This window comes from Dermacentor andersoni, chromosome 1 (assembly GCF_023375885.2).
Source record: "Dermacentor andersoni chromosome 1, qqDerAnde1_hic_scaffold, whole genome shotgun sequence".
Classification (NCBI taxonomy): domain Eukaryota; kingdom Metazoa; phylum Arthropoda; class Arachnida; order Ixodida; family Ixodidae; genus Dermacentor; species Dermacentor andersoni.
Window position 1 is genome coordinate 92,307,326 of NC_092814.1, and position 23,061 is coordinate 92,330,386.

Consider the following 23,061-nt stretch of genomic DNA (forward strand, 5'->3'; position numbering starts at 1 on the left):
GCCTGAGAATCTGCGCCCTTTCTTGTGCTTCTTCAATCTCTTCCAGGGTATATGAATACCCAACTGCAGGAGTCGGTCGGTGCGTGTGTAGTTTGGTAGTCCGAGCGCGCTCTTGATCCCCCTCCTTATCATGGCATTTAGCTTGTCTCGCTCGGCCCTCTTCCAGACGTGCATGGCCGCTACGTACGTAAAATGGCACAACAAGAAAGCGTGGACTAGCCTTAACAGATTCTCTTCGCTCAGGCCTCTCCTTCTGTTAGCTACCCGCCTGATTACACCGATGACGCTATCCGTCTTTTTTGCTAGCTTGTGAATGGTGATGCTATTCGTGCCCGCCCCTTCGAGTGTCATTCCCAAGATTCGAATGGACGCGACTTTGGGAATGGGATCTCCCCAATTGGTGTAGAGATTGATGTCAATTTCAGTGGGGGGTTTCCAGTTCTGTGGCTTGCGGCCCTTTCTACTTGGGCTGTAGAGAAGGAGCTCCGATTTCTTTGGGGAGCACCGGAGTCCCGTGTCGGTTAGAAAGCGCTCTGTAGTGTCGACAGCTTCCTGAAGAGCGGCTTCGACTTGTCCGTCACTGCCACCCACGCACCAGACAGTGCGTGGATGTCGTCCGCGTAGATCGTGTGACCGATGCCCTGGACCTTGCCTAGATACCTTGAGAGGTCGACCATTGCGATGTTGAAGAGGAGCGGTGAGATGACTGACCCCTGGGGGGTGCCTCTTCTGCTCAGCTCCATTTTCTCTGATTCCAAATCTCCAGCCTTGAGGATGGCGCATCGTTTGCTCAAGAAAGACCTGACGAAGGCATGGAAGGACGAGCCTAGGTTGAGCTTAGAGATGGCGTCGAGGACGAACTCGTGACGGATGTTATCAAAGGCCTTCTCCAGGTCCAAACCAAGGACGGCTCTCGTGTCCCGAGTGCAGCGTTCCAGGATTTGTATCTTGATAAGCTTCATGGCGTCCTGTGTGGAGAGGCCTGGCCTGAAACCTATCATGTTGTGAGGGAAAAGGTCGTTGGTCTCGATATACTCGGCAATTCTGTTATGGATGGCGTGCTCGGCTGGGAATCAGAGATGACTTTAAAAAGAAAACTTTTTAATGTAGTGGTAACTTACTAACGTGCCCTAAACTTCAGTCCTCATAAATTTTTAGTGCTGACAGGAGTGAATATATTAGCCTGAACTATCAACGGCTTTCACGGCAATAACTTTGATTTTTATAGATGTGGAGCAAAAAAATATGAACATTGGCCAATATGGTACAAAATTCTGTTTTAGCGATTTTTCCCTCAATAACATAGCGGTGATACTGTGTCGTAATCAATGGAAATCAAAGCTTTTGACCCGCAGTCTTTCACTACAAATATTCTTAGAACAGTATCCACAACACTACTTCTTTGGGACCTAAGCAAAGTTCTCAAAAAGCGCTTCTTACTGGCCAGGTGATTGTATATTATTTTTTTTTTCGTAAAAACAGACTCATTTCTCGCAAAACTAAGATTGATTCAGTTGTCCTTGGTACTGAGCATGTCCAGGAATTTTGGACGTTGTCCCTTCGGCTATCCATTGAACTTCATCGCGAAGAGAATCCGAGAACAATTTTCCCAGTCGAACGCAGAGTCGCAAGTGTATAAATGAGGGAGCGTGCTGCGGAACTATTGGTACCTGAGTGAGCCAACGCCTCACAGATTCATGCATCGAGATCGGCATGCACGAGATTGTATGTCAATTCGGGGGCGGTCGAGATTCGCTAAGGGCCGGGTCACGACACCGTTCTGACGCCTGAAGAGGTGGCCCGTATGCATGCGTGCAAATATGCGCAGGTGGGCCAGCGGAGGAGCAGCGCCTGGGGCTCGATAAAGGCCAGCAATGGGTTTGGGCCCTGTGGAGACGCAGGCCACGAGCCAGCCTCCACCACTGTTTCAGCTGCGCGCGTTTCAGCTCCAGCTTGGCTTACATATCGCCAGAGTTCAGCCGCGGTGGCCGTCGATTTGCTGCCAGCTGCCCTAGTTCTTTTTTTTTTCTTCGCGCACAAAGGCTTTATTTCTCAGCTATCCTTTCCGTTTTTCTTTCTCTCCTTAGCCTTCTCCCAGTTAAGGGCAGCAAACCAGGAGCTCTTCCGGTTAACCTCCCTTTATTTTCACTATCCCATTTCTCTTTCGATCTTCGCTACAACTGCGATACGCGCAAATTGCACACCTTTCTTTCCAGTGCGCGAAATTCTGTCCAAACATAGAGACCAAAGAACGGATGCAGTATTCATTTATTGACACAAGAATTATTTCCCGACCAAAAAAAAAAAATACAATGAAAAAGTCCAGAAAAATACAAGCTTCGAGCGTTTCGTCAACGACTTCGGGGATTATCGTTGCCATAGTCCTCTGACCTAGCAAGTCGAAGTAGGTAGTCAGCAATGTCCAACAGCTGCCGAATCGTCCTCAGGGTCAATTCAAGGTGGGCCAGTAACCACTGTAACACAGTCATTTGTAGAAAAGCGGTGACAACAAACCAATCAATCAATCAATCAATCAATCAATCAATCAATTCATAGCTTGTTTCCCTCCCCTGAAAGAACCCTAATGAATGACCGCTGGCTCACCGATACAGTACGAAGAAAGCAAGGAAGGACAAAAAAAGAAAACAAATGTAAGCGAATGTAAGTAAAAAAAAAAACATAAGTAAAGATAAACACAAAGAGGGAACGACTCGGTATAATACAAGAAAACAAACACATTATATCTAAAAGAACAATTACGAAAGAAACAGCCTACTTTCATGAAAGCGCAAGTTTGCAACAAAAACAAGCTCGTAGCAAAACAGTGGCAGCGATTTTGGAAAAGGTAGCAATATGGACATATATAAATGTTGTGGAAGGTTAGGTGCTGGCTATTGCAAGCAGGAACATAGAAATGTCTATGCTCCCTGGCGATCCTACGCAGAATTCGGAACACGATACGACTGAGGAGTTCGGGGCCGATAACAAGATCTTCAGGAGTTTGAGAAGTAGCAGAAGGTCAGTACGATTACTTTGGCTACAAAGTGGTGGTATAGTGACGATAATCTATGAATGCAAGGACAACATTCGGTGCTGGTGTTAACCATTCTCCGGGCCCGTGATGTTATGCCATTTTTGGGTTTACAACTGCGCATCGACTAGTATTCAAATTGGCGAATACGGATTGTGGCGTATAACTTGAGGAAAGGTGCTGCAGAATATAATTCTCCTGATATTCTGTAGATAGAACGGAGAGAGCGCGGATACTGCATAGGAACGTGCTTTGTGTTTTTTTTTTTTTTAATTTCATCACTATCATTGATCTCGAAGATCTCACAAAATGGAACGGAATACACGAGATAAGAAAACAGAATACTCGTCATTCTGCGAGCGAAATACATAAGTGTTGGTCTCGACACAATTCAGAAAAAGACAATAATCAAAGGGTTCGATATTGCTCAAGAATATTGGTGCAGCACAGTCAACTAAATGTAATGGGTCCGTCCAATCCTATAGTGCTGGCTTGTGTGGCTGGACATATTTCGTTAAAAACACCTAATTTGTATTGTATTGCATTAATAAACGAAGGAAAGCTTAACGGCACTTCCGGCTCGTATTATTTATCGGTTCATAAAATATTCGCTAATGGGTTTTACAATGACTATCGCACTTTGCGTTTGCTGCTTACAACAACTAAATCCAATTGACGACTGGTAAAAAGAACTAAAGATGGAAACAGCGCATGCGTTCATCGTACCGTGTTCTAACCCTACAGCCATGTACCAGGAATTAATGTCGAGCAAAGCTTTGTTTAAAAATTAAAGGCTTTTTGCATTTGAACCTATCACCTTAGTATTTAGTGGTAATAAATGTTTGTACGAACAACAGCCGACATGCAGGCACACCGAGGTTGCCGAATAGGGCCCGTATTCAGAAAAAGAATAATAATAAAATTTTTTACGCTAAAAAATGTAAGTAAAAAAATTCTAACCAATCCTGATGCAGGACATACCATTAGCGAAGGCGACCTACCAATAGCGAGGAACACTCACAGACGAAAAACATTGTTAACTCCGCACTATTAGTTTACTGAAGATGCATTATGAGTATTATAGAAGAGGCGCAATGTAGAATGTTCCTTTCAATAAGATATCAACCCTTTGGTTTCATGCGCGAGAGACATCAAAGACAATATGAATAGGGATCTTTAAGACACTGTTTAAGTAAGTGCCCGAGCAACCGTTTTACGGAGGCAAGAAAGGAGACTAGGGGCGTGATCGAAAACCGCTACTCGAAACGCGCGTTCAGTTTGTATTCACTTTTGCTTCACGCGATTGGCCTTTGGCCGCGCCGAGTCGTCAGCGGGGCGCGGCTGACGACTCGGTGCGGCCAATCGCATGAGGCGAGAATGAACACAAACTGAACGCGCGTTTCGAGTAGCGGTCTTCGGTCGCGCCCAAGCTTTGAAGATGTACGGGGGTAATTCCACGCCAGCTGTACCAACCTTGGCGCTCGAGCGTCAGCGATTTCTTTCTAGAAATTTTAGGCCCTTGCGTACAACACGAAAAGTCATTCCACGAAGTAGTTTTCCCGGAAAAAGAAAACTTTTTCACCACTCAAGCAGCACTTGAACTTTCTTGTATAAGGCAAGAAAGTGGGTGCACGATAAAAGGTGTTGCGAAAAATAGCGTTCTTTACGAGAAAAAAGTTTTTGGGTAGATACGTTGCGCCAAGGGAAGAGAAGCGCAGTCAGGACGGCAGAAAGTTATGTGCGATGATGAAATTAGGACATTTGCAGGCTCAAGTTGGCATCAGCTAACGCAAGGCAAGAGCAATTTGGAGATCGCTGGAAGAGGAGTTCGTCATGCAGTGGACAAAATAGGCTGATGATGACGATGATGATAACGATGACCATGTTGAGCATAGGTGTACGCAGGCGCCGATAAATGTGCAAAACATTCATTTGTGGATTATATTTAGCCGCCAATTGAACACTAAGGCGTTCTCATTAAAACTATCCTAAATAGCGCTTCCGATGGTGCATTGTACTTTTTCAAACCTCAGTGTGTGTTATCAAACTAATTTATGTTTTAGGCGACAAAAAAAATATCGCCACCGATTACGATATTCCTAATGCGAAATTTGAGAGCAGCTCTATACGTGTTTTCATTTCGCGATACATTGGTTGGCGCGTGGCGGGGGCAGTCTGTCTCATGCGGCACGTTGCAAATGGAGCGAAGTGTGGCGCGACTGCCTCGCAAATCGTGAGATCGTGAGAGGCAGCGCGTGGGCTGAGCGTGGCCGCGATTTACAGCAGCCGCCGCAAACCGACCTCCGCTCACGCAGCGCTTTGTTTCCATACCGACGGCGCGCGCTACTCTGGCGCCATCTGGTAGCCATCATCGCCACAGAGCCTGTCACGCGCGGCACTATGCTTTTCTTTTCACGCTATCGTCACACCCTCCTCCCCCGCTTCCTTCCTGACGCCCTCTTCGCTATCGCAGTGTTTTCATCCTCCGGCCGCACTTCGCGTTCGCTCTTTCATCATTCGCTGGGCTCGGTGTTCGCTCGGTTACGAGGGAAGGCAACGCTCGCCGCAAGGAGCGGCGCTGTAAAAAAAAAGTTTTGAAGTTTGTCTCCCGCCGCTCTCGAAATATTGCCACATGTAGGTAATGGCTCGAGGGCAAGAGTAGGTCGAGCCCAAAAGAACCAAGAAGACCGCGCGTTTTCCCTGCTCGCGAGCCATCCCCAACCGACGCGCTTTCCAAGAGCCAGTTTATTAAAACAGCTGGCTCTTGGAAAGCGCGTCGGGCGGGGTTGGCTCGCGAGTAGGGAAAACGTACGGTCTTCTTGGTTCTTTTGGGGCGGACCCACTCTTCCCCTCGACCCACTACCTACATGTGGCAATATGGTTCGTCCTTGGCGCGAGGCCTCTTGGCGGCAAACTTGGGATCTATGGACGCGAGCGTTCCCGTGCCGATAGCGGAGTGTGTGCAGAGAAACCGTGCGCTAAAGCAGGTGGACCTACAGCGTTAAGGAGCTCGTGTCGCAGAAAAGCCGGTGTCGTCGACGTCAGCGGCGTTGGCCGTGAGACAAAAATCCCGGAAGCAATTCATTAATAAATACAATTTCCGAGTGGCTCGGTGGGAATCGAACGAGGATCTCCGGAGTGTGAGACGGAGACGCTACCACTCAGCCATGAGTTCGACGGTTCAAAGCGAGACAAAAGCGCCTCTAGTGCATGCGGTGTTGCCTTAGAAACGTGCCGTAGAAAGTTATACTGCGGTGTATATCGCTAATTATGAGCATGTAAATTACAGAAGTCGCAGTTAAACACGTAGCGAAGTACGTTTCCGCTACATTTCTTCTGCGCTTGGCGCACACGCAGAGCCATCGTGCGGCAAACACAGAAGACCCCCTCCTCACAATGTACGGCACTGCCCCGACAGGTGGCGCGCCACTCGCCCGCTTCTCCCTTTCGTCTCGTTTGAGCGCATTGGGGCCTTGCGGGGACCGGTGCGAGGATGCCCCAATACCCTTGCGTTTAATAGGTTTTCTCGCTCTCTCCCCTCCAACTTGCAGCGTACGTCACTCGAACCCTCGTGTTTAAGCGACGCGGCTCCTCTTCGCGCTCACAGCTCGATTCTTAGGTGCAGCGTCCGATGCGGGACGCTTCTGAAGTGAACGCGGTGCCGTAGCGCGTCTGGTGGGAAAGCGTCCCCTGCGATGTGTGCCGTGCTGCTGGCGAGGAGTCATGCGTCTGCTCCCAAGCGAGACAGAGGACGATCCCATCGAGGCGTCAGCTCCATGATCGCGTCCGCCTTCATGGCGCGTTGTGGCCCGGCTGTCCGTGCCGATCACGACGTTTGGCTCGCGTAGATCGTTTCCCCCTCCGAGACACCGAGTTTTTTTGTTCGTTCCGCTTGTTCAGGCGCACGTTTCGACTTTGTGTGACTCAAGAGCATGCCGAGCGAATGAGTGGGCGGTGCGAACGGGGTGCGGTAACGCTATCGCGTTCCGCTCTTGAAGGCGAAGCTTAAGCTCCCTCCATGATTTTTTTTTTTTTTGCGCCGATTTGCGAGGCGTATTAATTTTGAGTGGACTGAGCTGCCATTCCCACGCAATGTGGGCGAGCGTTAGCTGGCCTCCCCAACACGGGCAAGCGGGGTATGTGGAATGGTTTAACCTGAGCCTGAGCTCAGGTTATGTATTTGTCTGCAGACGGTGCCACTTATACGCTTCCCTTACACCTAACTGTGGGTGTGACAGGGGGTAGCGCTGTCCTTTTCTCGATAGTAGTCTTCTAGGATATGCAGGGGCGTGTGGACGGCTGGAACGGGAGGAGGGTGTCTGGTCGGGGGACACCCGCTCGGTGAATAATCGCTTGAGCTGCACTGTCCGCTCTGTCTTTCCCCGTGGCTGCGCTGTGTCCCGGGCGCCACCCGATTCTGCCTCCCTGATGTAGTGTTGCACCTAGTAGTAGGGCGACACACGTATGAACTCGGCCGCTGTTAAAATAACGGCACGCTATTTGAGAGTCCGTGAGGTTAGAATTCGATTACGAGGGCGACCTCTAGGGCTTCCACCGTGTTTGCTGCCGAGCTACTCTTGGCTGAGGCGCAGGTGAATATACCTGGCCTGCGGGCCGAGCCAACGACGACCAGTGAAAAGTCATGTGTTTCACAGCGGGCTGGGACCGCGTAAAGTGTGTCTGGGTCCGTTCCTTACTGTTTTTTTTTTTCGGTGTAGGCGCGCTGCGCATTTGGGTTCGTATATTGGCGGAAAGGGGTGCGTGTTCTTCGTCACTGCATTGCAGCCGCACGAGATACACTAAGCCGCGTAGGGCCTCCCTATCCGTGGGCGTGAGGCTGAGTCTTTCTCGTTGCGACATGAGGACGGCGGCCCTCAGCTCCTCAGAGTGTTGTATGCCTAGGTCTAGAAAGCGATCCGTGGGTGTTCGTTTTGGTAGTCCGAGGACAGCCTTGGAGCCGGTACGGAGAAGAGTATCGGCTTGTTTGACCTCGGCCTTACTATAAGTTCTAGGTAGGTGAGACCGTACGTGACTCGGAAACTACAAATGCGTGGATTACGCGCAGCGCTTCCGCCTCTCGAAAGCCTTTGCGATGGTAGATAATTCGGTGCACCATGCGTGCAATTTCTTCAGCTGTCGCGCGAAGACTTTTAAGTGTGTACTCCGAATGCCTATTACCCTGTACTACGGGAACAAGTACCCGTGCTTTGGCTGAAAATGCTCCTATTCCAGCGCGGCCGTGACATAAGGCGAAATCGAAAAACAGAAAAGCGAAGGGGACGCGCAATTACGGGACGGCAGTTTCGCCACTTGGCGCAGTTGGTTCCCGCGATCGAGGGCATCGAGTTGTGTGGGCATCCCATTGCCTTACTTCAAACGCTACTGGCCATGTATGAATAATATATATATATATATATATATATTTGAAGAATATCCCACCTGTCTGCGTTGGGTTTCCTCCTCCAGGTCAAACTCCTCATCTTCCGGGGTTGGAGGGCGCCTGCATGGAACACGAAGCACGAAATTCTGCAGACGCACTTGCGAGCACAGTAAGTGCAGGCCGTGTGACAAATACCGCGAGCAAGTCAACAATCCGGAGGACGAGAGTATGTTCGGCCTTCGCCGTTCAGCGCAGTCGTGCAGCGAATATGTAGCTGACGCTAGTCGAGGCCGGCTGTACGAAGCGTAGCTGCTGTAAACAATGCAGAACGCCCAGGATTTCTTCGCGCCTCGACAACGGCGGCTCATTAAACAAGTGAGAGAAATTGGTGCCGAATTGCGAACGCACTGCAAACTTCGGAGCCATGCGAACCTGGCTCCTGTTGACGAAGCAATTGGCAACTAAAAGCCACTCCTAATAAGAAATGGGCGCGAGTCGTGATAGCTAGCAAATTCTTGCCGTAGGCTGCTCGTTATTAAAATAAAAAACAGGAATGAAAAGCTCGCTGAACTTCGCTGCTTCATTTGTGGAGTTGGTTTGTGTGTGCCGCTCAGAGCTGTCTAGAGTCGTACTTCGGCAATGGAGAAAGGAATATTAAATAGTTTTTGCTTTCGATGCCGCAAAAGTTACTCTACAAACGACAATATTTTCTTGAGATGGGAAGTTGTTACCTTACCCTTCCATTTTCGATCCGTTGTCTGAAGGCTGTGTTCTCGTAAGGTTGCCTACTGTTCGTCTGCTCCCTGGATGGATGGGTGGATGGATGTATAGATGGATGTTATGAGTGTCGCCTTAGGAACGGGGCCGTGGGTTGCGCCACCAAGCTCTTGCTATTATACTACTTAATGTCCTACCTAGGTTAAATTCCGCGCTTCGCACTCCTCCTAGCGGCGTCTGTGTGAGTGGTTTCGAGGTGCATCTCGGAGGACACGAAAGGCGCGAAGTATCATGGTACACTTCAGGATAAGTAATTATGAGACGGGCATAAGTGTTGTCTAAAATGTGGCGTTTGCGACATGTTTTCGGCTCCAGCAGCTGCTCTTGCAGCGGTGTTCTTTCACCTTAATGATGCCATATAGGAAGGCACAGGTAGTAAGAAATGCGCGTATTCGAAAATTACAGCAGTTCACTCTACCCTGGAACACAGCAACAGGTGGTGTCCGAATCGTTCCTGTTTTGTTTTTTTTCATTCTTGTTGTATATCTGTTTTTTTTTTTTTGCCGTTGATCCGACCATAGCCTTGAGGATGAGTTTTCCTCTGTCGTATTATTTTTTTTTTCGCCAGTGAAAGATAGGAGGAGGAAGAGGAAATAAAGAAAGAAGGTACGGATGTTGACCAGAAATGCGTCTGGTTGGCTGCCCTACTCTGGGGAGGGGAAAGAGCTAATAGAAAGATAAGATAGAGAGAGGGAGGGGAGGGGGAGGAAAGCCGCGGTGAGCTCGCGCACGCACGCACCGCGCCTCAGCGAGTCAAAGACGTTCACATAGGCCACTCGCCCTCAAGAAAGACAAAAGTGCATTCATAGCTTTGTGGGCAAACGATCGATGGGAACGGTCTTCAAGCACCACCAGCACAGACAACGGCCGATCGTCCAGTCGTCGCAATGCCTTAGATAATGTTTGTCTTTCCGACTGAAATCGATGACAATGGCACCATAAATGTTCCATGTTCTCTTCCACGCCGCAGACGTCACATGCAGCACATGTTGGTGGTGGCAATTTGATTGTCTAGTTATTGCGCGCCCAGGTGGCGCATGTGGTTAGGCTGCCCATATGAGGCCCCTTTCCGTCGTTTCAATAAATGAAGTTGGTAAACTGTGCTCTGTCCTGTCCTCTTTTTCTTTTCTTGTGCATCTTGAGCAACACGTTTATAAATCAAGTGTGAAGCAACTGTAGTCCGCAAGGAAGTCATGCTGCGCATGTTCACCCTGTCGGGTCGCTCAACATGAGCCTGAACTCTACGTGCCAGCGTCAAGTTCATATCGACGAAGCTTTTGAGATGCGGCAACTCCGAGCGTTCGACAACCAGCTGGCAGCGCTTGGATAGACTGCAGCTATCGTGACGCGATAATACAGCAGCCACTTTGGCAGCACCCAAAGATAAGAATTCATGCTTTAACCGTGCACTTCCCAGATATTAGCTCTACCCTATTACACAGCCTTAAGGAGTTTACCTAGTGTACCACTTTGTGGAAATACCCAAATTGTAACAGCTTCTACAGTTTCTTCAGACGAATATGCAAACGAAGAAATTTACTTAAATTAGTACTGCCGTCTAGATTGAAATATATAACCCTATTACTGGGAACTCCATCGTCGAATAATAAGCAGATTTTTTTTATTTATGCAATAGGGAGCAAAAAACAAACAAACAAACAATGTTTGCGTTATGTGCACATGACTAAATATCACTAAACACAAACCTACTAAAGGACTGCGAGGCTGAAGTGCGGGCAGCTGCCGCTCGCAAGGTCAAGGACTTCTGCCAGAATTTGCCTCCTGAAGTGCAGGAGCAGCTGATTATGAGCAACATCCTGCCCTACGTCAAGGACCTCGTCTCTGACCCAAATCAACACGTCAAGTCGGTCCTGGCCTCCGTCATCATGGGTCTCTCTCCCATCTTACGCAAGCATAACACCGTGGAGCACCTCCTCCCACTGTTCCTCTCGCAGCTCAAGGACGAGTGTCCCCAGGTTCGACTCAACATCGCCTCCAACCTAGACTGCGTCAACGAGGTCATTGGCATCCAGCAGCTTTCGCAGTCTCTGCTTCCAGCCATCGTCGAGCTGGCTGAAGACTCCAAGTGGCACGTGCGGCTGGCTATCATTGAGTGCATGCCACTGCTGGCGGGCCAGCTGGGTGCAGAGTTCTTTGACGAGAAGCTTAATGCGTTGTGCATGACATGGTTGGTGGACCATGTGTTCGCCATACGTGAGGCGTCCACTCAAAACCTGCGCAAGCTGGTTGACAAGTTTGGCAAGGACTGGGCCCAGGCCACCTGTCGGACGACTCCATCCAATTGAAGTTCCCTCTGGACCGCTCTTTCGCTTAGGCTTTGACCTGCTTGGCCCTTTTCCGACGACGACTAGAGGGAATAAGTGGATCGCCGTCGCTACTGATTATGCGACACGCTGCGCGATCACAAAGGCGTTGCCGACTAGTTGCGCAACAGACGTCACCGATTTTCTCCTCCACGACGTCATTCTCCACCATGGTGCACCTCGACAGTTACTTAGAGACCACGGCCGTTCGTTCTTGTCTGGAGTTGTCGACGACCTCCTCTGCTCTTCTGCCAGTGAACACAAACCTTAAGCTGTCCACCGCCAACCACCCACAAACGAACGGTCTTACGGAACGTCTCAACCGAACAATCACAGAGATGCTGTCGATGTACGTCTCCAACGATCACCGCGACTGGGACGCCACGATGGCCTACGTGACGTTCGCGTATAACTCGTCCCGACATGACACCACAGGATATCTGTGGTGTCATGTCACCTTTTATCTTTTGTATGGTCGCGACCCCACATTGCCGTTTGACACCATTCTCCGTTCTGTGCCACGTGTTACAACTGAGTACGCTCGTGAAGTCGTCGATCGCGCTCACATGGCACGTCAAGTCGCCCGATCTCGTTTATTGGCCTCGCAGCATATACAAAAAGAGCGTTATGACTGGTGCCATGGTGATGTTAAGTTCGCGCCAAGTGCTTGGGTGCTCCTTTGGTCACCATGTCGTCGGGTTTGCCTCTCCCAGAAGCTTCTCTCTGGCTACACAGGGCCTTATGAAGTCCTACGTCAAGTTAACGACGTAAATTACGAGACTGCGCTGCTACAGTTTGATGCATCCTCAAGTCTGACGCTTGTTGACGTCGTCCACGTTTCGCGGCTGAAGCCATACTTCGCTCACAATTCTTCGCCTGCCATGCGCCGAGACGGCGCTTCACCACCCGGGGTTCCTGTTACGGAAGGATGAAAGAAGACAGGCAGAAGAAACGCTGGCTGCTGCATGTTGTTGGTGGTCAGCCATCTTAACTACTCTGACTTATTTTGTATATATATATATATATATATATATATATATATATATATATATATATATATATATATATATATATATATATATATGTTGTAAATACAATCTTCTATATTCCCAACATCCCCGTAACATATAATGAAAACATTACCGTGGTTAGGTTTTACACTACTCCGGAATGTAACACCCTCCCCCGTCGAGACACCGCCAACCCTTAGGAGACGGGTACGCATGCGAGCTAAAGAAGCAGCGGCTGTTGTAAAGCCATCACATTTGCTGCCACAACACAAGCATCCCCGTCATCAGCCGACTCTTGCGGCTCCCCTGCACGCGCACATACTGTTAACCAGAAAGGAAAGAGTCACACACTTAGAGCAACGCACACTTGAACCAAGGTGGCACAGCAGGCTATCTGCTTCGTTATTATTCGCTCCATCTTCCATCCCGATCAAGACGCCTGCAAAAGACGGTGGCATCTTTGTTCCAACGCCATAGGTAAAGATCAGGCATTTTATTATTCGAGTCTAGAGCAGCGACGCTGTCCAATTACAGTATGACCTTATGCCCCTGAAATTTGTGGAGGGGGGGGGGGGGGGGGGGGGCAATCGGGAGTTCATTTTTGTGTACTATAAACACTGCCGCCGCGCATGATTTACTTTTTCGACGCTCATTTACGGCCTCATCACAAAAATACATACTGTCTTTGTTGTGCGACACGTTGCACGCTGCCCTAGGAATTCAGCATGCCTTGGTTGGTAGCAGATATCGTCTCTCGTTTGCTTCCCCCTTATTGATACCGAAGGTCGACTCTTGCGTGTAACACCGACGAGTAATATAATGAAAATGCACGCTTCTCGTATGAGCAACCGTAAAATGATTGAGAAGCTGGCTTCTTTCCAGAAAGCATATTCCTGTGGCAAAGCCCGCCTTATGAAACTCCTTTTAACAAGAAACACACGCTAGCAAACTATCTGTCAATGTGTGTCAAATTATACTGCTGCTGGCTTTCCTTTGCGTTCACCAAGTTATCGTAGAAAGAAGTATCAAGACATCCTTCATGATATAGCAACTTTATGGTTCCGAAACTAGAGTTATTTCTGTTCACCAGTTGCATGTCTCTATTCAGTTTTCACTTGCTCATGACTCCACCGAAAGAAGTCGATGAAGACGCGAACACAGGTAGAGGCACGAAGAAACCAATATTGTTTAAAAAATATGATTCTAATAAAGTGCTAAGTCCATGATCTTGTTGATAATGAGCTCCTCAGAAGATCGCATGGATCCGGCGTTGAGTCGGGCAAAGGCCAACACCAGCGGCGGACAGGCTTCACAAGTTACGTCCGAACGTGAGCGAAGTAACGAAAGCGTTAATGCAGATAGCTGTACGCGTGTTGCGTAGTCGTCTCCTCTGCAGACCGCTACCGTGCCCTTAAATAAGCTTAAATGACATCGCTGCAACCAGTTGGAAAACTCAATGTTCCTCTCCAGCTGCGGCCATATCCCTGGCAAAAAGGCGTGCCCGAGCTCTAGACGAACGTGGTCCGCTCTCCGTCGACTAGCCACTGCTGGGGCTATCAAGTGCGAAAGCACGCGTTATCACACTTGCTGCTCCAGGAGAGAAACGACCGCACACTGGTAAATCTACAAATCTGGCGTCGCGGCCATTACAATCCGGAAACAGTTTCACAAGCAAAGCAGCCTAATGAATGAAGTCAACAAAACGACTACACCAATCGATCAATGCAGTCGACTTTCACATTGAATTAAATTGCTTTCGCCCGTCAAACACCGCCGGAAAAGCGAGAACCTGCGAAACGGAATTTTGATGGAGGATAATTGCACAAACAAAACAAACTACGCTTCACCTCGGTCACCATTTGAAAAGAATATAATTAATTGACGATGAAAATAACAAAGAATCGTTAGGATACCGATGAATAGCATACATTATGTGCTATGGGGAGATTTATAGCACTGGCGCTGTCGAAAGCTGCTCTTGCAGCGATGTTCTTAAATTTCTTTCACACTAATGATGCCATATCGCAAACTACAGGAAGCAAGAAATGCGCGTATCCGAAAATTACAGCACTTCACTCTTCCCTGGAACACAGCAACAGGTGGTGTCCGAATCATAAGCCTCTCTCCCAGTAAGTGTTCTACCGGAGAAACGGATGCCGATCTCGTAGGCCACACTTCACCGACTGCTACCGCCAGAAGCAACTGCAGGAGCCGAAAACATGTCGCAACCACCATATTTTAGACAACACTTATGCCCGCTTCATAATTACTTATCTTGAAGTGTACAATGATACTTCGCGCTTTTCCTGTCCTCCGAGATGAACTCCGAAACCGCTCCACAGACGCCGCTAGGAGGAGTGCAAAGCGCGGAATTCAGACGCACAGCAGATAACGTTACGAGAAAACAGCCTTCAGTCAACGGATCTAAAATGGAAGGGTAAGGTAACAACTTCCCATCTCAGGAAAATATTGTCGTTTGTAGAGTAACTTTTGCTCCATCGAAAGCAAGAAGTACTTAATATTCCTTTCTCCATTGCCGAAGTACGACTCTAGACCGCTCTGAGAGGCACACACGTGCACCAACTTCACAAATGATGCAGCGAAGTTCAGCGAGCTTTTCATTCCTGTTTTTTTTTTTTTATTTTAATAACGGGCAGCCTACGGCATCAATTTGCTAGCTATCACGACTAGCGCCCATTTCTTATTTGGACTGGCTTGTAGTTACCAACTGCTTCGTCAACAGGAGCCAGGTTCGCATGGATCCGAAGGTTGCAGTGTGGTCGCAATTCGGTAACCATTTCTCTCGCTTGTTTAATGAGCCGCCGTTGTTGAGGTGCGAAGAAATTCTAGGCGTTCTGCATTGTTTACAGCAGCTACGCTTTGTACAGCCGGCCTCGACTCGCGTCAGCTACATATTCGCTGCACAACTGCCCAGAACGGCGAAGGGCGAACATACTCTCGTTCTCAGGATTGCTGACTTCCTCGCGGCATCTGTCACACGGCTTGCACTTACTGTGCTCGCAAGTGCGTCTGCAGAATTTCGTGCTTCGTGTTCCATGCAGGCGCCCTCCAACCCCGGAAGATGAGGAGTTCGACCTGGAGGAGGAAAGACGACGCAGCGAGGTGGGATATTCTTCAAAAAAATATGTAGATATAGATATTATTCACACATGGCCAGTAGCGTTTGGAGAAAGGCAATGGATGCCCACAGAGACTTGATACCCTCGTTCGCGGAAGCCAACTGCGCGATGTGGCGAAACTGCCGTCCCGTAATTCCGCATACCCTTTCCTTTTCTGTTTTTCGACTTCGCCTTATGTCACGGCCGCGCTGTAATGGGAGAATTTTCAGCCAAAGCACGGGTATTTGTTCCCGGGGTACAGGGTAATAGGCATGCGGACTACACACTTAAACCTCTTCGCGCGACAGCTGAACAAATTGCACGCATGGTACGAGTTATCTACTATCGCAAAGGCTTTGGAGAGGCGGAAGCACTGTGCGTAATTCGCGCATTTGTAGTTTGCCGAGTCATGTACGGTCTCAGCTGCCTGGAACCTATAGTAGGGCCGAGGTCAAACAAGCTGATACGCTTCTCCGTACCGCCTCCAAGGCTGCCCTCGGACTACCAAAACGAACACCCACATACCCGCAACTACGGTTAAACCATTCCACCCACCCCACTTGCACGTGGTGCGAAGACCAGCTAACTCTCGCCCACATTGCGTGGGAATGGGAGCTCGGGCCACTCAAAATTAATACGTCTCGCATTCCGGCGCAAAAAAATTCAGGACGGAGCATTGGCAGACGTGGCTCACTCGCGAAGAAAAGGAGACCCGAGAGTAAAACATCTTTATTAATTATATTTGAATGGCGAGAGCAGTGTGGGAGGAACCCTCAGTCCAGGGTCGAGAGGCACTCCTCGACCAAGCACGGCGGGCTGCTGAGGCTAGTGGAGCTCTGGCCTTGGAGCCCTACGCGTCTGCCTCCACAACCCCTTCCATACAACCTAAACGTTTTAAGGCGAAAGCCTTTCTAGGCTCATGGTGAAGTTTGTGTCAGCAGACATGACCGCCGGAATGTCCGCCGAAGTGCGTCATCACGCCATATGAAGACAGATTAAAGAATGAAATATTATTGAGAGTGACAGTAAGTGACTGATAACGTTATAATAAAGATTGGTAGAAGTTAATAATGGCTAGTAATGAGCAATAATGACTACTAATGACTTGTAATGACTCCGAAATGACTAATATGTCTAACGACGGTTTGTAATGACCAGAAATGATTACAAATGACAAAAATTGCTTACTAGTGAGCAGTAATGACTAATATTGACTGAAATGAGTTGTAATGACTATGAAATGACCAATAGGTCTAACGACAACTTGCGACGACTACAATTGATTAGAAATGACTAAAATGCTTAGTAATGACCCGTAATGACTTATCATGACTGGAATGACTTGTAATAACTACTAATGACTACGAAATGACTGATATGTCTAACGGAGAATTGTAATGACTACAACTGATTTGAAATGACTAAATTGCTTAGTAATGACCAATAATATCTAAAAGGACTTGTAATGACTGCTGATGACTACGAAATGACCAATATGTCTAACGACAACTTGTAACGACTACAATTAATTAGAAATGGCTAGAAATGCTTAGTAATGACCAGTAATGACTAATAATGACTGAAATGACTACTAAAGACTAGTAATGAAAGCGCGTCAGTCGGGGATGGCTCGCGAGCAGGGAAAACGCGCAGTCTTCGAGGTTCTTTTGGGCTTGACCCACTCTTGCCCTCGAGCCATTACCTACATGTGGCAATATTTCGAGAGCGGCGGGAGACAAACTTCGAAACTTTTTTTTACAGCGCCGCTACCTGTGGCGGGGGTTGTCGTCCCTCGTAATCGAGCGAACACCGAGCACAGCGAATGATGAAAGAGCGAACGCGAAGTGCGGCCGGGGGATGAAAACACTGCGATAGCGAAGAGGGCGTCAGGAAGGAAGCGGGGGAGGAGGGTGTGACGATAGCGTGAGAAGAAAAGCATAGTGCCGCGCGTGACAGGCTCTGTGGCGATGATGGCTACCAGATGGCGCCAGAGTAGCGCGCGCCGTCGGTATGGAAACAAAGCGCTGCGTGAGCGGAGGTCGGTTTGCGGCGGCTGCTGTAAATCGCGGCCACGCTCAGCCCACGCGCTGCCTCTCACGATCTCACGATTTGCGAGGCAGTCGCGCCACACTTCGCTCCATTTGCAACCTGCCGCATGAGACAGACTGCCCCCGCCACGCGCCAACCAATGTATCGCGAAATGAAAACACGTATAGAGCTGCTCTCAAATTTCGCATTAGGAATATCGTAATCGGTGGCGATATTTTTTTTTTGTCGCCTAAAACATCAATTAGTTTGATAACAGACACTGAGGTTTGAAAAAGTACAATGCACCATCGGAAGCGCTATTTAGGATAGTTTTAATGAGAACGCCTTAGTGTTCAATTGGCGGCTAAATATAATCCACAAATGAATGTACTGCACATTTATCGGCGCCTGCGTACACCTATGCTCAACATGGTCATCGTTATCACCATCGTCATCATCAGCCTATTTTGTCCACTGCATGACGAACTCCTCTTCCAGCGATCTCCAACTTGCCCTTGCCTTGCGTTAGCTGATGCCAACTTGAGCCTGCAAATGTCCTAATTTCATCATCGCACATAACTTTCTGCCGTCCTGACTGCGCTTCTCTTCCCTTGGCGCAACGTATCTACCCAAAAACTTTTTTCTCGTAAAGTACACCTCCTGGGCACTTAGCTTGTACAAAATTTCTCATTCTGTGTGGAGGCATCTTATTGAAAAAAAAAATATGGATCAGTATTTTTCATTTTTAACGCCTTATGAAAATGAAACAATGGCTAATAATCGCGTAACGCCATTTTATGTGTTAGGCGATTTATCTGAGAAAATTATGTGCCCATTTGTTATTGATGAAACGCTATTTTTCGCAACGCCTTTTATCGTGCACCCACTTTCGTGCTTTATACAAGAAAGTTTCAAGTGCTGCTTGAGTGGTGAAAAAGTCTTTTTTTTTCCGGGAAAACTACTTCATGGAATGACTTTTCGTGTTGTACGCAAGGGCCTAAAATTTCTAGAAAGAAATCGCTGACGGTCGACCGCCAAGGTTGGTACGGCTGGCGTGGAATTACCCCCGTACAAGTTCAAAGCTTGGGCGCGACCGAAGACCGCTACTCGAAACGCGCGTTCAGTTTGTGTTCATTTTCGCCTCACGCGATTGGCCGCGCCGAGTCGTCAGCCGTGCCCCGCTGACGACTCGGCGCGGCCAAAGGCCAATCGCGTGAAGCAAAAGTGAACACAAACTGAACGCGCGTTTCGAGTAGCGGTTTTCGATCACGCCCCTAGTCTCCTTTCTTGCCTCCGTAAAACGGTTGCTCGGGCACTTACTTAAACAGTGTCTTAAAGATCCCTATTCATATTGTCTTTGATGTCTCTCGCGCATGAAGACAGAGGGTTGATATCTTATTGAAAGGAACATTCTACATTGCGCCTCTTCTATAATACTCATAATGCATCTTCAGTAAACTAATAGTGCGGAGTTAACAATGTTTTTTGTCTGTGAGTGTTCCTCGCTATTGGTAGGTCGCCTTCGCTAATGGTATGTCCTGCATCAGGATTGGTTAGAATTTTTTTACTTACATTTCTAGCGTAAAAAATTTTTATATTATTTTTTTTTCTGAATACGGGCCCTATTCGGCATCCTCGGTGTGCCTGCATGTCGGCTGTTGTTCGTACAAACATTTATTACCACTAAATACTAAGGTGATAAGTTCAAATGCAAAAAGCCTTTAATTTTTAAACAAAGCTTTGCTCAAAATCAATTCCTGGTACATGGCTGTAGGGTTAGAACACGGTACGATGAACGCATGCGCTGTTTCCATCTTTAGTTCTTTTTACCAGTCGTCAATTGGATTTAGTTGTAAGCAGCAAACGCAAAGTGCGATAGTCATTGTAAAACCCATTAGCCAATATTTTATGAAGCGATAAATAATACGAGCCTGAAGTGCCGTTAAGCTTTCCTTCGTTTCTTAATGCAATACAATACAAATTAGGTGTTTTTAACGAAATATGTCCAGCCACACAAGCCAGCACTATAGGATTGGACGGACCCATTACATCCAGTTGACTGTGCTGCACCAATATTCTTGAGCAATATCGCCCCTTTGATTATTGTCTTTTTCTGAATTGTGTCGAGACCAAGACTTATGTATTTCGCTCGCAGAATGACGAGTATTCTGTTTTCCTATCTCGTGTATTCCGTTCCATTTTGTGAGATCTTCGAGATCAATGATAGTGATGAAATTAAAAAAAAAACACAAAGCACGTTCCTATGCAGTATCCGCGCTCTCTCCGTTCTATCTACAGAATATCAGGAGAATTATATTCTGCAGCACCTTTCCTCAAGTTATACGCCACAATTCGTATTCGCCAAGTTGAATACTAGTCGATGCGCAGTTGTAAACCCATAAATGGCATAACATCACGGGCCCGGAGAATGTTTTTAAGCATAGAGCATGATCGCTTTGCTAACACCAGCACCGAATGTTGTCCTTCCATTCATAGATTATCGTCACTACACCACTTTGTAGCCAAAGTAATCGTACTGACCTTCTGCTACTTTTCAAACTCCTGAAGATCTTCTTATCGGCCCCGAACTCCTCAGTCGTATTGTGTTCCGAATTCTGCGTAGAATCGCCAGGGAGCATAGACATTTCTATGTTCCTGCTTGCAATAGCCAACACCTAACCTTCCACAACATTTATATATGTCCATATTGCTACCTTTTTCCAGAATCGCTACCACTGTTTTGCTACGAGCTTGTTTTTGTTGCAAACTTGCGCTTTCATGAAAGTAGGCTGTTGTCTTTCGTAATTGTTCTCTTAGATATGATGTGTTTGTTTTCTTGTATTATACCGAGTCGTTCCCTCTTTGTGTTTATCTTTACTTATGTTTTTTTTTTACTTACATTCACTTACATTTTTTTTGTCCTTGCTTGCTTTCTTCGTACTGTAATGAGCCAGCGCTCATTCATTAGGGCTCTTTCAGGGGAGGGAAACAAAATATTGATTGATTGATTGATTGATTGATTGATTGATTGATTGATTGATTGATTGATTGATTGATTGATTGATTGATTGATTGATTGATTGATTGATTGATTGACATCGCTTTGCTACAAATCACTGTTTTACAGGCGTTACAGCGCCACCTTCAGATGACTCTAATGACGATTCAGCTGCTGTTGGACATTGCTGACTACCTACTTCGACTTGCTAGGCCAGAGGACTATGGCAACGACAATCCCCGAAGTCGTTGAAGAAACGCTCGAAGCTTTTATTTTTCTGAACTATTTCGTTGTTTCTTTTTTTGGTCGGGAAAGAATTCTTGTGTCAATAAATGAATACTGCATCCGTTCTTTGGTCTCTATGTTTGGACAGAATTTCACGCACTGGAAAGAAAGGTGTGCAATTTGCGCGTATCGCAGTTGTAGCGAAGATCGAAAGAGAAATGGGATAGTGAAAATAAAGGGAGGTTAACCGGAAGAGCTCCTGGTTTGCTGCCCTTAACTGGGAGAAGGCTAAGGAGAGAAAGAAAAACGGAAAGAATAGCTGAGAAATAAAGCCTTTGCGCGCGAAAAAAAAAAAAAAGAAAGAACTAGGCCAGGTGGCAGAATATTGGCGGCGACCACCGCTGCTAATATGTATGCCAAGCTGTAGCTTAAACGCCCGAAGCTGAAAGAGTGGTAGAGGTTGGTACGTGGCCTGCGTCTCCAGGGGCCCTAACCCATTGCTGGTCTTTATCGAGCCCCAGGCGCTGCTCCTCCGCTGGCCCACCTGCGCATACTTGCGCGCTCGCATACGGGCCACCTGTTCAGGCGTCAGAACGGTGTCGTGACCCGGCCCTTAGCGAATCTCGACCGCCCCCGAATTGGCATACAATCTCGTGCATGCCGATCTCGATGCATAAATCTGTGCGGCGTTGGCTCACTCAGGTACCAATAGTTCCGCAGCGCGCTCCCTCATTTATACACTTGCGACTCTGCGTTCGACTGAGAAAATTGTTCTCGGATCCCACCCCAGAGATGCGAATAGAGGCCTGGCATCGAGAGCAAGCCCTCCAAACCACGTGACAACTCCCCAGCGTTGTGTCGCTGCGCTCAGCGCGGTGTTTGAGGCCCCCGTCCAGGAACACGCTGAGTTTTCTCACCAAGAGGCCCCCGTCCAGGAACACGCTGAGTTTTCTCACCAAACGATTTTTTTTTGGTCAAGCGGCGCTGTCTTTACCATCGTGGAGCGTTTGGAGCGACCCGATGTGTCGCAGAGGCAACATTTCTCGCTTTGTAGTTCGAATTTATGCAAATAATGGGAAATGTTCTTCCGGGCTGCTTTAGCTTATTGTAATTCACTTACCTTAGTAAATTTTTATGGGAATCAGTGGTTTTAAAAAGAAAATTTTTAATGTAGCGCTAACTTACTAACGTGCCCTAAACTTTAGTCCTCATAAATTTTTAGTGCTGACAGGAGTGAATATATTAGCCATAACTATCAACGGCTTTCACGGCAATAACTTTGATTTTTATAGATGTGGAGCAAAAAAATATGAACATTGGCCAATATGGTACAAAATTCTGTTTTAGCGATTTTTCCCTCAAAAACATAGCGGTGATACTGTGTCGTAATGAATGGAAATCAAAGCTTTTGACCCGCAGTCTTTCCCTATAAGTATTCTTAGAACAGTATCCACAACACTACATCTTTGGGACCTAAGCAAAAGTTCGCAAAAAGCGCTTCTGAATGGCCAGGTGATTGTATATTATTTTTTTTCGTAAAAACAGACTCATTTCTCGCAAAACTAAGATTGATTCAGTTGTGCTTCATACTGAGCATGTCCAGGAATTTTGGACGTTGTCCCTTCGGCTATCCATTGAACTTCATCGCACTGAACTAGTGTGACTGAATGGGCATCATTTCCCAAAAATTACATTTCAGAAGGCCACCCGAATATCAACAGCATTGTTATCTACGCAGAGTGGTTACGGCCTTCTTTTAACATGCGTATTTACGGCACTTGGTCGTAACGCCTTTGCTGCCTTGAATATTAAACCCAGCGTAAGTGCTATCACTGCAGAGCCAATTGTCAGGTAGATGTGGTTTATGGTCCGCCTTTTCTTCAATGAACAGTATTTCACTTTTCAATGCGAGGTATAGAGCGAAAAAAAAGCTCGCTTCCGAGTTTTCCGCTAATTTTTTAAAGCTGAATACCAGCAGTGTCGTTCCGTGTTCGTTATGCGGTGATGTAAAGCGCTGCATTTCACAATGTCTAACACCGCGTGCGAGAATGAAAATGTCAATTTTTTGAAGTGATCCGCGAAGTTCCACAAGTGCTCCGGCGAAGCATATCGCTTAGTGTTCGGGGTCTGCTTGGCGGGCGATTTTATTCGATGCCGCACGGCGCAGTG

General features: G+C 47.5%; 1 protein-coding gene and 2 long non-coding RNA genes across 3 annotated transcripts; 2 read left to right on the plus strand and 1 right to left on the minus strand.

Moving 5' to 3' along the window:
* Nucleotides 1-1,829: 1,829 nt before the first annotated feature.
* LOC140215237 (uncharacterized) lies at nt 1,830-10,324 on the minus strand. Its single transcript, XR_011892179.1, has 3 exons — nt 9,148-10,324; nt 8,471-8,531; nt 1,830-2,474 (listed from the first exon to the last, which is right to left on the minus strand). It is a non-coding gene; the product is annotated as an uncharacterized lncRNA (long non-coding RNA).
* Nucleotides 10,325-10,897: 573 nt separating this feature from the next.
* Nucleotides 10,898-11,494, plus strand: LOC126543274 (uncharacterized; the record flags this gene model as incomplete). The annotated part of the gene is made up of 1 exon (XM_050190405.3): nt 10,898-11,494. A coding segment is annotated over one exon (597 nt), but the record flags the coding sequence as incomplete, so codon positions are not given.
* A 3,363-nt stretch (nt 11,495-14,857) lies between these two features.
* Nucleotides 14,858-21,017, plus strand: LOC126544520 (uncharacterized). The gene is made up of 3 exons (XR_007602182.3): nt 14,858-14,959; nt 15,585-15,645; nt 20,797-21,017. It is a non-coding gene; the product is annotated as an uncharacterized lncRNA (long non-coding RNA).
* Nucleotides 21,018-23,061: the final 2,044 nt, after the last annotated feature.